The sequence below is a fragment of the Mercurialis annua genome, linkage group LG2, assembly GCF_937616625.2.
Source record: "Mercurialis annua linkage group LG2, ddMerAnnu1.2, whole genome shotgun sequence".
Classification (NCBI taxonomy): domain Eukaryota; kingdom Viridiplantae; phylum Streptophyta; class Magnoliopsida; order Malpighiales; family Euphorbiaceae; genus Mercurialis; species Mercurialis annua.
Window position 1 is genome coordinate 24,379,921 of NC_065571.1, and position 12,448 is coordinate 24,392,368.

Consider the following 12,448-nt stretch of genomic DNA (forward strand, 5'->3'; position numbering starts at 1 on the left):
TAATCGCGGTACGGTTTTGCCGTAACCTAATTTTCAAATCAAAAACCCATCCAATATACTCAAATAAACGGCGAAACAACGTGCTTACCGTCATTACCCATTGAAATACGATCGATTCGAGCTATAGAACGTCGAAAACGGACAAGAAACGGAGATCGTACGATGAAAACGGTGAGAGCGGCGATGAAATGAACGAAAGAAGAATGAATCTGATAGTTGACTTTTGAATCCTTCATTATGAAGGAAAGCTTATATATATAATGGCTAATTTGCACTTTGATCCTTGAAACTTTTCAAAAGTTGCAATTTAGCCAAAAACCTATTCGCGTCCAAATTTTTAAAGGTATCCGATTGACTCGGGACATTTACCTAATTACTATAAATTATTTCGCGGACTTTCGCGAAATAATTTCCATTACGGAATTTATAATGTATTTTATATTAATTTCCGAAGTTATTTCCTTAAATCCCGCTAATTAGCTTAATAAAATTATTCCAATTCCCGATATAATTAAATTAAATTCTTCTTAACTTAATTTATCGGAATTCCTGACACGTGGCACGACTTAATTATTTGGGGTATTACAATCAATATTCCACTACTCATAATATTAAAATTAATAATTCAAAGAGAAAAAAGCAAAATTCATATCAAATACGATAAGAAAAAATCTAATTTATCAAAAAATTATATAAATCAAGTTAGGAGTATCAGCATTATTGTTCAATAATGTAAAACATAATTAAAATTCTATAGAAGCTAAAATAGTAGAATAAAATCGACCAACTAACAAGTGAAAGCTTATAGCTAATGGACCCCAAAGATGAGAAACCTAAGAGATTTATTCCAAGCAAAAAATTTCAATATGAAATATATTTTTCTGATGAGTCAGATCTCATTCCATCCAAAACATGATAATAATTCTTGTATTGTATGATCATGACAAATCTCCCATAAAACATCAAAAAATAGAATCAAAACTACAGAAACTTACTGAGAAGTGTGGCGTTGTGCTCTCTTTGCTCTCAACAGTAGAAATCGACTGATGAACAATGGCAGAAATCATATGGGAGGACACGATATAGGAGGAGACGAGATAGTGGATGATTGATTGCCGAAAATTAGGTTAATTTACTGAGATGGGAGGAGACGTGATTTGGAGCGAAAACTGAAAATAATTTAGCCCAAAAATAAAAAGAGTGTGATGCTTCCCGCGTTATTATTTCACATTTGCGACCAGAATAAGTATTTTTAGGGAAAGGAAATAACGACGGTCCTTAAAATTTAATTTTCATACGAAATTAAATAACCGGATATAACTCCGGTTGTTATTACTGACGTACTCGGACTCAATTATTTTCCTTTCGCAAAAATTTGGTCGCTAATAAACGATTTTCTTGTAGTGTTTGTTTTGTAAACATTTGGCTTAAATTGCTAAAAAGGTTACGAAACAAAACCAAAAGTTTACAAACGTTACGAAACAAAACCAAACGTTTCACCTTTTTAGCGATCTAAGCCGAACGTTTACAAACATTACGAAACAAAACCAAACTTTTCACCTTTTTAGCGATTTAAGCCAAACGTTTACAAATGTTACAAAACAAATTCAAGCCCTTCACCTTTTTAGCAATTTAAGACAAGCGTTTGCAAACGTTTCGAAACAAAACCAAACTTTTAAAATGTAACGAAACAAATCTAAACATTTCACATTTTTAGCGATTTAAGCTAAACGTTTACAAACGTTGCGAAACAAATCCAAACATTTCACCTTTTTAGCAATTTAAGCCAAATGTTTACAAACGTTATTAAACAAAAGCAAACATTTCACCTTTTTAGCAATATTAGCCAAACGTTTACAAACGTTACGAAACAAATCAAAGCGTTTCACCTTATTAGCAATATGAGCCAAACATTTACAAACGGTATGGACCAAAACCAAACGTTTCACATTTTTAGCGATTTAAGCCAAACGTTTACAAACGCTACGAAACAAATCCAAACGTATCACCTTTTTGGCGATTGAAACCAAACATTTACAAACGTTACGAAAAAAATCCAAATGTTTCACCTTTTTAGCGATTTAAGCCAAACGTTTACAAACGTTACGAAACAAATCCAAACATTTTATCTTTTTAGCGATTTAAACCAAACGTTCAAAACGTTACGAAACAAATCCAAACGTTTCACCTTTTTAGCGATTTAAGCCAAACGTTTACAAACGTTACGAAACAAATCCAAACGTTTCACATTTTAGCGATTTAAGCCAAACGTTTAAAAACGTTATGAAACAAATCCAAATGTTTAAAACGTTATGAAACAAATCCAAACGTTTAAAACGTTACGAAATAAATCCAAACGTTTCACATTTTTAGCGATGTAAGCCAAATGTTTACCAATGTTACGAAACAAATCCAAATGTTTCACCATTTTAGCTATTTAAGCCAAACGTTTAAAAACGTTGTGAAACAAATCCAAACGTTTCACCATTTGAGCTATTTAAGCCAAACGTTCACAAACGTTACGAAACAAATCCAAACGTTTCACATTTTTAGCGATTTAAGCCGAACGTTTCCAAACTTTACGAAACAAAACCAAACATTTCTACTTTTTAGCGATTTAAGCCAAAAATCTACAAACGTTACGAAACAAATCCAAACGTTTCCCCATTATAGCGATTTAAGCCAAACATTACGAAAATAATCCAAATGTTTCACCTTTTTAGCAATTTAAGCCAAACATTTACAAACGTTACGAACGAAATCCAAACGTTTCCCCATTTGAGCGACAAAGGTTACGAAACAAATCCAAGCGTTTCACCTTTTTAGCAATTTAAGCCAAACGTTTCCAAACGTCACGGAACAAAACCAAACGTTTCAATACAAAAATGGTTTTCTCTCTCCGGAATTGTCTCGGCGCATTTTAGCTTTGCTACTTCCGCCGTCTCCTATGGCGAAGAAGATAGGAAAGAGAAACCATAATCTGACTAAGGTCACTGAGAAGGATGTTCAAGATGGTATTACAGTAGAGGGATCTATGGTTTTTGAGAATGAAAGTGTAAATACTAGCTCTAATATTAAAGTTGTTGATGAGGAAAATGTTCAAGTGATTGAGGATGAAGTCCATGAAAGTGGATCTAAAGTTGCGGAGAAGAAATGGGTTGATTCGGTTAAAACCAATAGGGTGAATGACCCGATGAACTCTTTGAAATATATCCCTCCAGTGGTCAACAATGGAGTTCGTATTGCAAAATTTTTAGAGGAAGACATTATTGAGGAAGAAGAGAGGTGGAAACATGCGATTGTTGGGTGCGTTTTTGGTCTGTCTCCAAGATTCTTTAAACTGCAAAGTTTCATCAAGAATAGATGGGGTAAATTTGGTTTATTAGATTTTCATCAAATAAAATCTAATCTGTTTGCTTTTATTTTCGAATCTGAAGAAGGGAAACATAAGGCTATGGCAAATGGTCCTATAACCTTTGATAAACATCCTCTCATCCTTGAAGAATGGAGAAGAAACATGTCTTTTGATCTAGCAGAAGTTGCTTCAGTCCCAGTTTGGGTTAAGCTCCCTATGCTTCCTTGGGAATTTTGGAGTCCAAATTCCTTGAGTGCTATAGCTAGTACTTTAGGTAAACCTCTTTTTGCTGACAGATGCACTAGAGAAAGATCAAAATTGTCTTATGCCAGAGTTCTTATAGAAATGAGGTTGAAAGGCTTATTTCCTGATGTGGTGATTATCGAAGATAATGAGGGTAATCAACATACTCAAATTGTTGATTATGAGTGGAAACCTATTTTATGTGAAGTTTGCAATAAGCTTGGTCATAGGAATTGTGAGAAGTAGCAAATCTGGATGGCTAAAGCTTCTAATAAGGAGGTTGTTCAAGTTGCAAATGAGGAGACTATAGTTGAAGCTAAGCATACTGAAGTGCCAGTTAAAGATTTGGCTGAAGTGAATCATGCTGAGGTGCTTGGTACATATCCTACTGCTGAGGTTTCTAATACTCAACAATGTACTACCCCTTCTAATTCCCATGAGGATGGGTTTCAATTGGTCACATACAGGAAGTTGAAGAACAAGATTCAAACTAATGGGAAGAATGATGAGATGAATCTCAGAGCTAAAAGTGGAGGTATTAAATCTCAGCCTTTGCATATAGATAAACTCCCTGCCAAGAGGCTTATTAAGCCCTTGCATAGAGGTAGATGAAGTTCATTACTTGGAATATAAGGGGTCTGAATAAACCCTTTAAGCAAGCTGAAGTCAAGAGACTGCTTGCTAAAAGAAAATGTGCTCTTATAGGGTTACTGGAAACTAGAGTTAGAAGGAACAACAAAGATAAAATCTGGAAGAAAATGAATTTTCAAGGTTGGACTCTGATTGATAATTATGATTTTTCTGATATTGGCAAAATTTGGATTCTGTATGACAATTCTAAGGTTAAAGTGCAGTGTGTTTATTCCTCTGATCAAATTGTGCATTCTAGAGTTGATTTGGAGGACTATAGCTTTATGTGGTCTGTTATTTATGATTCTAACTCCATTAATGATAGGCAAAGGCTGTGGAATAAGATTATTGATACCTCAAACCGCAATGAGGGTCCCTGGATAGTTCAAGGAGATTTCAATGCTGTTATGAGTAATGAGGATAAAAGTGGGGGAAATTCCACTCTCTGGAGTTGAATAATTGTACTACTGCTGCTGGTATTACTGAAATTAGAAGTGTTGGGTGTTTTTTCAATTGGAATAATAACCAGATGGGTGAGAATAGAATTTGGAGAAGATTGGATAGGGTGTTTGCTAATGGAGATGTTACTGACAAGTTTCAAAACATTTACTTTGAAGCCCTCCCTTGTGGTATCTCTGATCACAGTCCTATTGTTACTATTTTGCAGAATGATAAGAAGGTTGGCATAAAAGGTTTTAAGTTCTTTAAATTTTGGACTTCTCATCCTAGCTTTAGAAGTATTGTTGAAGAGGAATGGAGGAGGATTTATGGGGGCTATCACATTTATAAGGTGGTGTAAAAACTGAAAGCTATAAGTTACATACTTAGCAGATTAAATAGACAACAATTTGCTGATATTTCTCAGAAGGCTAATGATCAAAGAGAGAGACTGGATAAGCTGCAAATTGATATTTAGATTGATCCTTCCAACAGTTTTCTGATGGAGGAAGAAAAAGCCATGGCTAACCACCTTAAGTTTTTGCTCTGTTGTGAAGAGAGTTATTACAAACAAAAATCCAGGGTCCAATGGCTTAATCTTGGGGATTCTAATACTAAATTTTTTCATAACTCTTTAAAACAAAGGAGAATTGTGAATTGCATTCCTATTTTACAGTTAGAAGATGGGAGTACTATTAATTCCAGCAATGAGATCCATATAGAAATGACAAGGTTTTATAAAAACCTTTTCAGAAAAGGAGACTTTAATAGGAATCATATTAAGAGGGAGGAGTTCAGGAAGGGCTTTATTTTAGCTGAGGAAGATGGTGTTACCTTTATGAGAAAGGTTACCGAGCAGGAAGTTAAAACTGCTGTATTTTCTATTGGGCCTGACAAGGCAGCAGCCCCTGATGGATACAATGGGCATTTCTTCAAAGCAACTTGGAGAATTATTAAGGATGATCTGGTGAAATCTGTTCAGGAGGCCTTCATTTCTGGTAAGATTCTTAACCAGATTAAAACTACTGCTGTAACTGTTATTCCTAAGTCTAGTAATGCAAATAGTCTTAATGACTTTAGACCTATTTCTTGCTGTAATGTCCTTTATAAAATTATCTATAAATTCATTGCCAGTAGACTCAGCCCATTTCTTGATAAGATTGTGTCTCCCAATCATATGCTTTTGTGCCTAAAAGGTCTATTGCCCACAACATCATGCTTGCCCATGAATTAGTGAAAAATTATCACTGTAATAAGGACTATCCTAGGTGTCTCCTGAAAATAGACCTTAAGAAAGCCTATGATTCTATTTCCTGGGATTACATTGAAGAAATTTTGATTGCCTTAAACTTTCCTGACAATTTCATTATTCTTGTAATGAATTGTATTAGATCCCCTAGTTTCTATATTGCTTGGTGTGGTAATAAAGGTGATAGTTTTGTCTCTAGCAAAGGGCTGAGGCAAGGGGATCCTATATCTCCCCACTTATTTGTGATTTGTATGGAGTACTTATCAAGAACTTTAAGTAATACTAGTAATGTTTTCAAATTTCACCATGGGTGTGGCCCTCTTAAAGTCAATCACTTGATGTTTGCTGATGATTTATTGCTTTTCTTCTATGGGGATAAAAACTCTATTGGTTTCCTTATGGAGTGTCTTACTGAGTTTAGAAACACTTCTGGCCTTCAAGTTAATAATAGTAAGAGCCAAGTGTTTTTCTGCAATGTGGAAGATAGTACTAAAAGAAGTATCACGTGCATGACTGGCTTTAAAGAAGGGGTTCTACCCTTGAGGTACTTGGGAATTCCTTTGATTTCTACCAAGCTCTCTAGAGATGATTGCAAAGGGATCATTGAAAAAATCACCAGCAAAATTCACTCTTGGAACAGTAAGTTCCTCTCTTATGCTGTCAGAATGCAGTTGATTCAGTCAGTGCTCCTCAATATGCAAGTTTTCTGGGCTACTATTCTCATCCTTCCTAAGAATGTGATTAGTGAGATTCAAAGAATTTGCTCAAAGTTCTTATGGTCTGGATCTAGTGAGGGCAGGAACAAAGCTATGGTAGCTTGGAAAGAGATTGAAAAGTTAAAGAAAGAGGGTGGTCTTAGTATTAAAAATATGAAAATTTGGAATAGAGTAGCTAACTGTAAACATGTTTGGCACATTTTGAATAATCCCAATGCTCTATGGGTTAAATGGATTAACAACAACAAATTAAAAAGAAGAAGTTTGTGGAGTGTTAAGTCTCATAACTACACAAGTTGGATCAGGAAAGGCATTCTTAGTATCAGAGAGGATGTGAAGAAGCTCATTGATTTCAGAATAGGAAATGGGGTTAAGACTGACTTTTGGAATGACCCTTGGCTTACAGGGTGTTCTATGAGTGAAAAGTTTCCAAAAGATAAAATGAGAGAGACTGGAGTCCCTAAGAATGTTGCTGTGGCAAGCTTATGGAGGAATAACTCTTGGCATCTCCCTGAAACCAATGACCCTGAAACAGAAGCAGCTTGGAATTATATCAGGAGTAATAGTCATATCAATGTTGAGGAGGAAGATACCATTAATTGGAAAGTGATGAAAGGAGAAAAGTTTTCTATTAGTAAGACATGGGAGATTTTAAGAGACCATCACCCTGAGGTCTCTCGGTTCAGAATCATTTGGGGGGAAAGGATATATTCCTAGAAACAATTTTATTCTCTGGCTAGCTATAAAGAACAAACTGAAGACCAAGGATAAGCTCAGGTCATGGGGTATTGTTAATGATGACATGTGTGTACTTTGTGGTGAGAAAACTGAGACCATCAACCATTGTATGTTTGAGTGTGAGATTGCAGATCAAATTTGGAAAACTCTGTTACCTGCAATCAATTGTAATGTTGAAGTTAGATCTTGGAAAAGACTGCTAAGTTGGTTTTGCATGAAAGCTCGGGGGAATAGCAAGCTTGCTAAATTCAGAAGATTGGTTCTCACAACTTTTATCTACATGATTTGGATCTCTAAGAACAGAAAAGCTTTTCTGGGGGAAGATTGTTCTTCAACTCAAATTATCAACAAAATCAGAAATGTCTTGATTGCAAAATTTAGTGAGATTGGGAGCAGAGGTCCTAATGATTAGTCAATGAGGATCATCCAGAATATCTAAGCCTCTCTTTGCTTGCTGAAGTATATCTTGAGGCTTTTGTAGCAAGAGATTCTTTTGTTTTTTGTTTTCAGGTGCTGGAGGTTCTCTTGATGCTTTTGTAGCAAGAGTTTCAATAGCTTCTGCCTTTTGGTTGCTGTTTTTTTTTTTGCAGAGTCCCTGGGGAATTTGTATTGGGGTTTCTCTGTTTTCTTTTTTGCTGTATTGCTCTGAGGCTTGTGTAACAGGGCTTCTCTTTTTGTTGTTGGCTTTTTGGCTTTTTGCTGGCCCTAATAGTGTGTAAGGGCCTGCTGTTTTATTCTCTTGTTGATTTTCATCAATAGAGCTTTTTGGTTTTTTCTACCAAAACAAAAAACCAAAAGTTTCCCATTTTTAGTAATTTAAGCCAAATATTTACAAACGCTACGAAACAAATCAAGGCATTTCACCTTTTTAGAATTTTAAGCCAAAAGTTTAAAAACGTTACGAAACAAATCCAAGCGTTTCACCTTTTTAACGATTTAAGCCAAAAGTTTACAAACGTTACGAAACAAATCCAAACGTTTCACCTTATTAGCGATTTAAGCCAAACGTTTACAAACGTTACAAAACAAAACCAAACGTTTAACCTTTTTAGCAATTTAAGCCAAACGAACGTTACGAAACAAATCCAAACGTTTCACATTTTTAGCGATTTAAGCCACACGTTTACAAACGTTAATAAAAAAACCAAACGTTTAAAACGTTACGAAACAAATCCAAACGTTTACCAATGTTACGAAACAAATCCCAACATTTCACATTTTTAGCGAATTAAGCGAAATGTTTACAAATGTTACGAAACAAAGCCAAACGTTTACAAACATTACAAAACAAAACAAAATGTTTCATCTTTTTAGCAATTTAAGTTAAACGTTTGCAAACGATACGAAACAAATCCAAATGTTTCACCTTTTTAGCGATTTAAGCCAAACATTTACAAACGTTACGAAACAAAACCAAACGTTTCACCTTTTTATGGATTTAAGCCAAACGTTTACAAATGTTATGAAATAAAACCAAATGTTTAAAACTTTACGAAACAAATCAAAACGTTTTACATTTTTAGAGATTTAAGCCAAACGTTTACAAATGTTACGAAACAAAACCAAACATTTCCCTTTTTTAGCGATTTAGGCCAAACGTTAATGAACATGGCGAAATAAAACCAAACGTTTACAAACATTACGAAACAAATCCATACGTTTCACCTTTTTAGCGATTGAAGCCAAACGTTTACAAACGTTACCAAACAAATCCAAGCGTTTCCCCTTTTTAGCAATTTAAGCCAAACGTTTACAAACGTTTTGGAGCAAAAACAAACGTTTCATATTTTTAGAGATTGAAGCCGAACATTTACAAACGTTATGAAACAAATGCAAACGTTTCACATGTTTAGCAATTTAAGCCAAACGTTTACAAAGTTTATAAAAGAAATCCAAACGTTTCACCTTTTTAGCGATATAAACCAAACGTTTACAAACGTTACGAAACAAATCCAAAAGTTTCACCTTTTTAGCAATTTAAATCCAAACATTTCACCTTTTTTGCGATTGAAGCCAAACATTTACAAACATTACGAAACAAATCTAAACGTTTCACATTTTTAGCAATTTAAGCCAAACGTTTACAAACGTTACGAAACAAATCCAAACGTTTCACCCTTTTAGCGATTTAAGCCAAATGTTTACAAATGTTACGAAACAAAACCAAATGTTTCAGCTTTTTAGCAATTTAAGCCAAACATTTATAAATGTTACGAAACAAAACCATACGTATAAAACGTTACAAACCAAATCCAAACGTTTCACATTTTTAGCGATTTAAGCCAAACGTTCCACATTTTTAGCGATTTAAGCCAAACGTTTACAAACGTTACGAAACAAAACCAAACATTTCACCTTTTTAGCGATTTAGGCTAAACTTTTACAAACGTAACAAAACAAATCCAAACGTTTCAGCATTTTAGCAAATTAAACCAAACGTTTACAAACATTACGAAAGAAATCCAAACGGCCAACCTTTTAGCAATTTATACCAAACGTTTACAAACGCTACGAAGCAAATCCAAACGTTTAATTAATTTTAAGAACGTTTACAAACGTTAGGGAATAAAACAGAACGTTTCACCTTTATAGTGATTTAAGCCAAACGTTTACAAACGTTACAAAACAAATCCAATCTTTTCACATTTTGAGCAAAACAAAACCAAACGTTTAAAACGTTACGAAAAAAATCCAAACATTTTCCCATTTTAGCGATTTATGCCAAACGTTTATAAACATTACGAAATAAAACCAAATGTTTCCCCTTTTTAGCGATTTAAGCCAAACGATTACAAACGTTACGAACAAAACTAAACGTTTCACCTTTTTAGCGGTTTACGCCAAACGTTTATAAATGTTACAAAACAAAACAAAACCTTTACAAATCATACGAAAAAAATCCAAACGTTTCACCCTTTTAGCGATTGAAGCCAAACGTTTACAAACATTATGAAACAAATCCAAATGTTTCACCTTTCTACCAATTTAAGCCATACATTTACAAACGTTATGAAATAAATCCAAACGTTTCACCTTTTTGGCGTATTAAGCCAAACGTTACAAAATAAATCCAAATGTTTCACCATTTTAGCAATCTAAGCCAAACGTTTATAAACGTTACGAAAAAAATCTAAATGTTTCACCTTTTTAGCAATTTGAGCCAAACAACGTTACGAAAAAAATCCAAAGGTTTCACCTTTTAGCGATTTAAGCCAAACGTTTAAAAGCGATACAAAACAAAACCAAACGTTTTATATTCTTAGCAATTAAAGCCAAACGTTTACAAGCGTTACGAAACAAAACCAAACGTTTCACATTTTTAGCGATTTAAGCCAAACGTTTACAAACGTTACGAAACAAATCTAAACGTTTCACCATTTTTAGCGATTTAAGCCAAACGTTTACAAACGTTGCGAAACAAATCCAAACGTTTCCCCATTTTAGCGATTTAAGTCGAACGTTTAAAACGTTACGAAAGAAATCCAAATGTTTCACCATTTTAGCGATTTAAACGAAACGTTTACAAACGTTACGCAACAAATCCAAACGTTTCACCTTTTTAGCGATTTAAGCCAAAGTTTACAAACGTTACAAAACAAATCCAAACGTTTCACCTTTTTAGCGATTTAAGCCAAACGTTTACAAATGTTACGAAACAAAACCAAACTTTTCATCGTAACATTTGTAAACATTTAACTTAAATCTCTAAAAAGATGAAACGTTTGTTTTGTAACGTTTGTAAACGTTTTGATTAAATTGCTAAAATGGGGAAACATTTAGATTTTTTTCGTAACGTTCTAAACGTTTTGTTTTGTTTCGTAATGTTTATAAACATTTGGCTTAAATCACTAAAAATGTGAAACGTTTGGATTTCTTTCGTAACATTTTAAACGTTTGGTTTTGTTTCGTCACATTTGTAAACGTTTGGCTTAAATCGCTAAAAAGGTGAAACGTTTGGATTTGTTTTGAAACGTTTGTAAACGTTTGCCTTAAATTGCTAAAAATGTGTAACGTTTGGATTTGTTTCGTAACGTTTTAAACTTTTGGTTTTGTTTTGTAACGTTTGTAAATGTTTGGCTTAAGTCACTAAAAAGGTGAAACGTTTAAATTTGTTTCGTAACGTTCGTAAACGTTTGGCTTAAATCGCTAAAAAGGTGAAACGTTTGTATTTGTTTCCTAACGTTTTAAACGTTTGGCTTAAATCTCTAAAATGGGGAAACGTTTGGATTTGTTTCATAACGTTTGTAAACGTTCGGCTTACATTTCTAAAAAGGTGAAGCGCTTGAATTTTTTTCGTAACGTTTGGAAACGTTTGGCTTCAATCGCGAAAAAAGAGAAACGTTTGGATTTGTTTCGTAATGTTTTAAACGTTTGGTTTTGTTTCATAACGTTTATAAACGTTTGGCTTAAATCGCTAAACAGGGGAAATGTTTGGATTTGTTTCATAACTTTTGTAAACGTTTGGCTTAAATCTCTAAAAAGGTTTTCGTAATGTTTTATACGTTTGGTTTAAATCGCTAAAATGGGAAAACGCTTCGATTTGTTTCGTAACGTTTGTAAACGTTTGGCTTAAATTTCTAAAAAGGGGAAACGTTTGGTTTTGTTTCGTAATGTTTGTAAACGTTTGGCTTAAATCGCTAAAAAGGTGAAACGTTTGGATTTGTTTCGCAACGTTTGTAAAAATTTGGCTTAAATCGCTAATAAGGTGAAACGTTTGGATTTGTTTCGTAACGTTTGTAAACGTCTAGCTTAAATTTTTAAAAAGGTGAAACGTTTGGTTTTGTTTCGTAACATTTGTAAATGTTTGGCTTAAATTGCTAAAACGGTGAAAAGTTTGGTTTTGTTTCGTAACGTTTGTAAACGTTTGGCTTAAATCGCTAAAAAGGTGAAACGTTTGCTTTTGTTTCGTAACCTTTGTAAACGTTTGGTTAAATTGCTAAAAAGGTGAAACGTTTGGATTTGTTTCGTAATGTTTTTAGTTTGGCTTAAATCGCTATAAAGGGGAAACGTTTGGTTTTGTTTCGTAATTTTTGTAAACGTTTGGCTTAAATCGCTAAAAAGGTGAAACGTTTCGATTTG

At 34.0% G+C, this 12,448-nt stretch overlaps 1 protein-coding gene across 1 annotated transcript; it reads left to right on the forward strand.

Moving 5' to 3' along the window:
- The first annotated feature begins 5,186 nt into the window (after positions 1–5,186).
- Positions 5,187–7,781, forward strand: LOC126668373 (uncharacterized). Its single transcript, XM_050361579.1, has 3 exons — positions 5,187–5,760; positions 5,826–7,303; positions 7,392–7,781. The coding sequence occupies exons 1-3, from the start codon at positions 5,187–5,189 to the stop codon at positions 7,779–7,781; spliced, it is 2,442 nt and encodes an 813-aa protein (XP_050217536.1).
- Positions 7,782–12,448: the final 4,667 nt, after the last annotated feature.

Excerpts from the sequence above, each read along its gene's own strand:
- LOC126668373 (XM_050361579.1), top strand. The coding sequence starts at position 5,187 with ATGGCTAACCACCTTAAGTTTTTGCTCTGTTGTGAAGAGAGTTATTAC. Across the intron at positions 5,761-5,825 it reads CTTTAGACCTATTTCTTGCT|ATTGTGTCTCCCAATCATAT; the intron begins GTAATGTCCTTT and ends TTTCTTGATAAG. Across the intron at positions 7,304-7,391 it reads TAAGAGACCATCACCCTGAG|ACCAAGGATAAGCTCAGGTC; the intron begins GTCTCTCGGTTC and ends AACAAACTGAAG.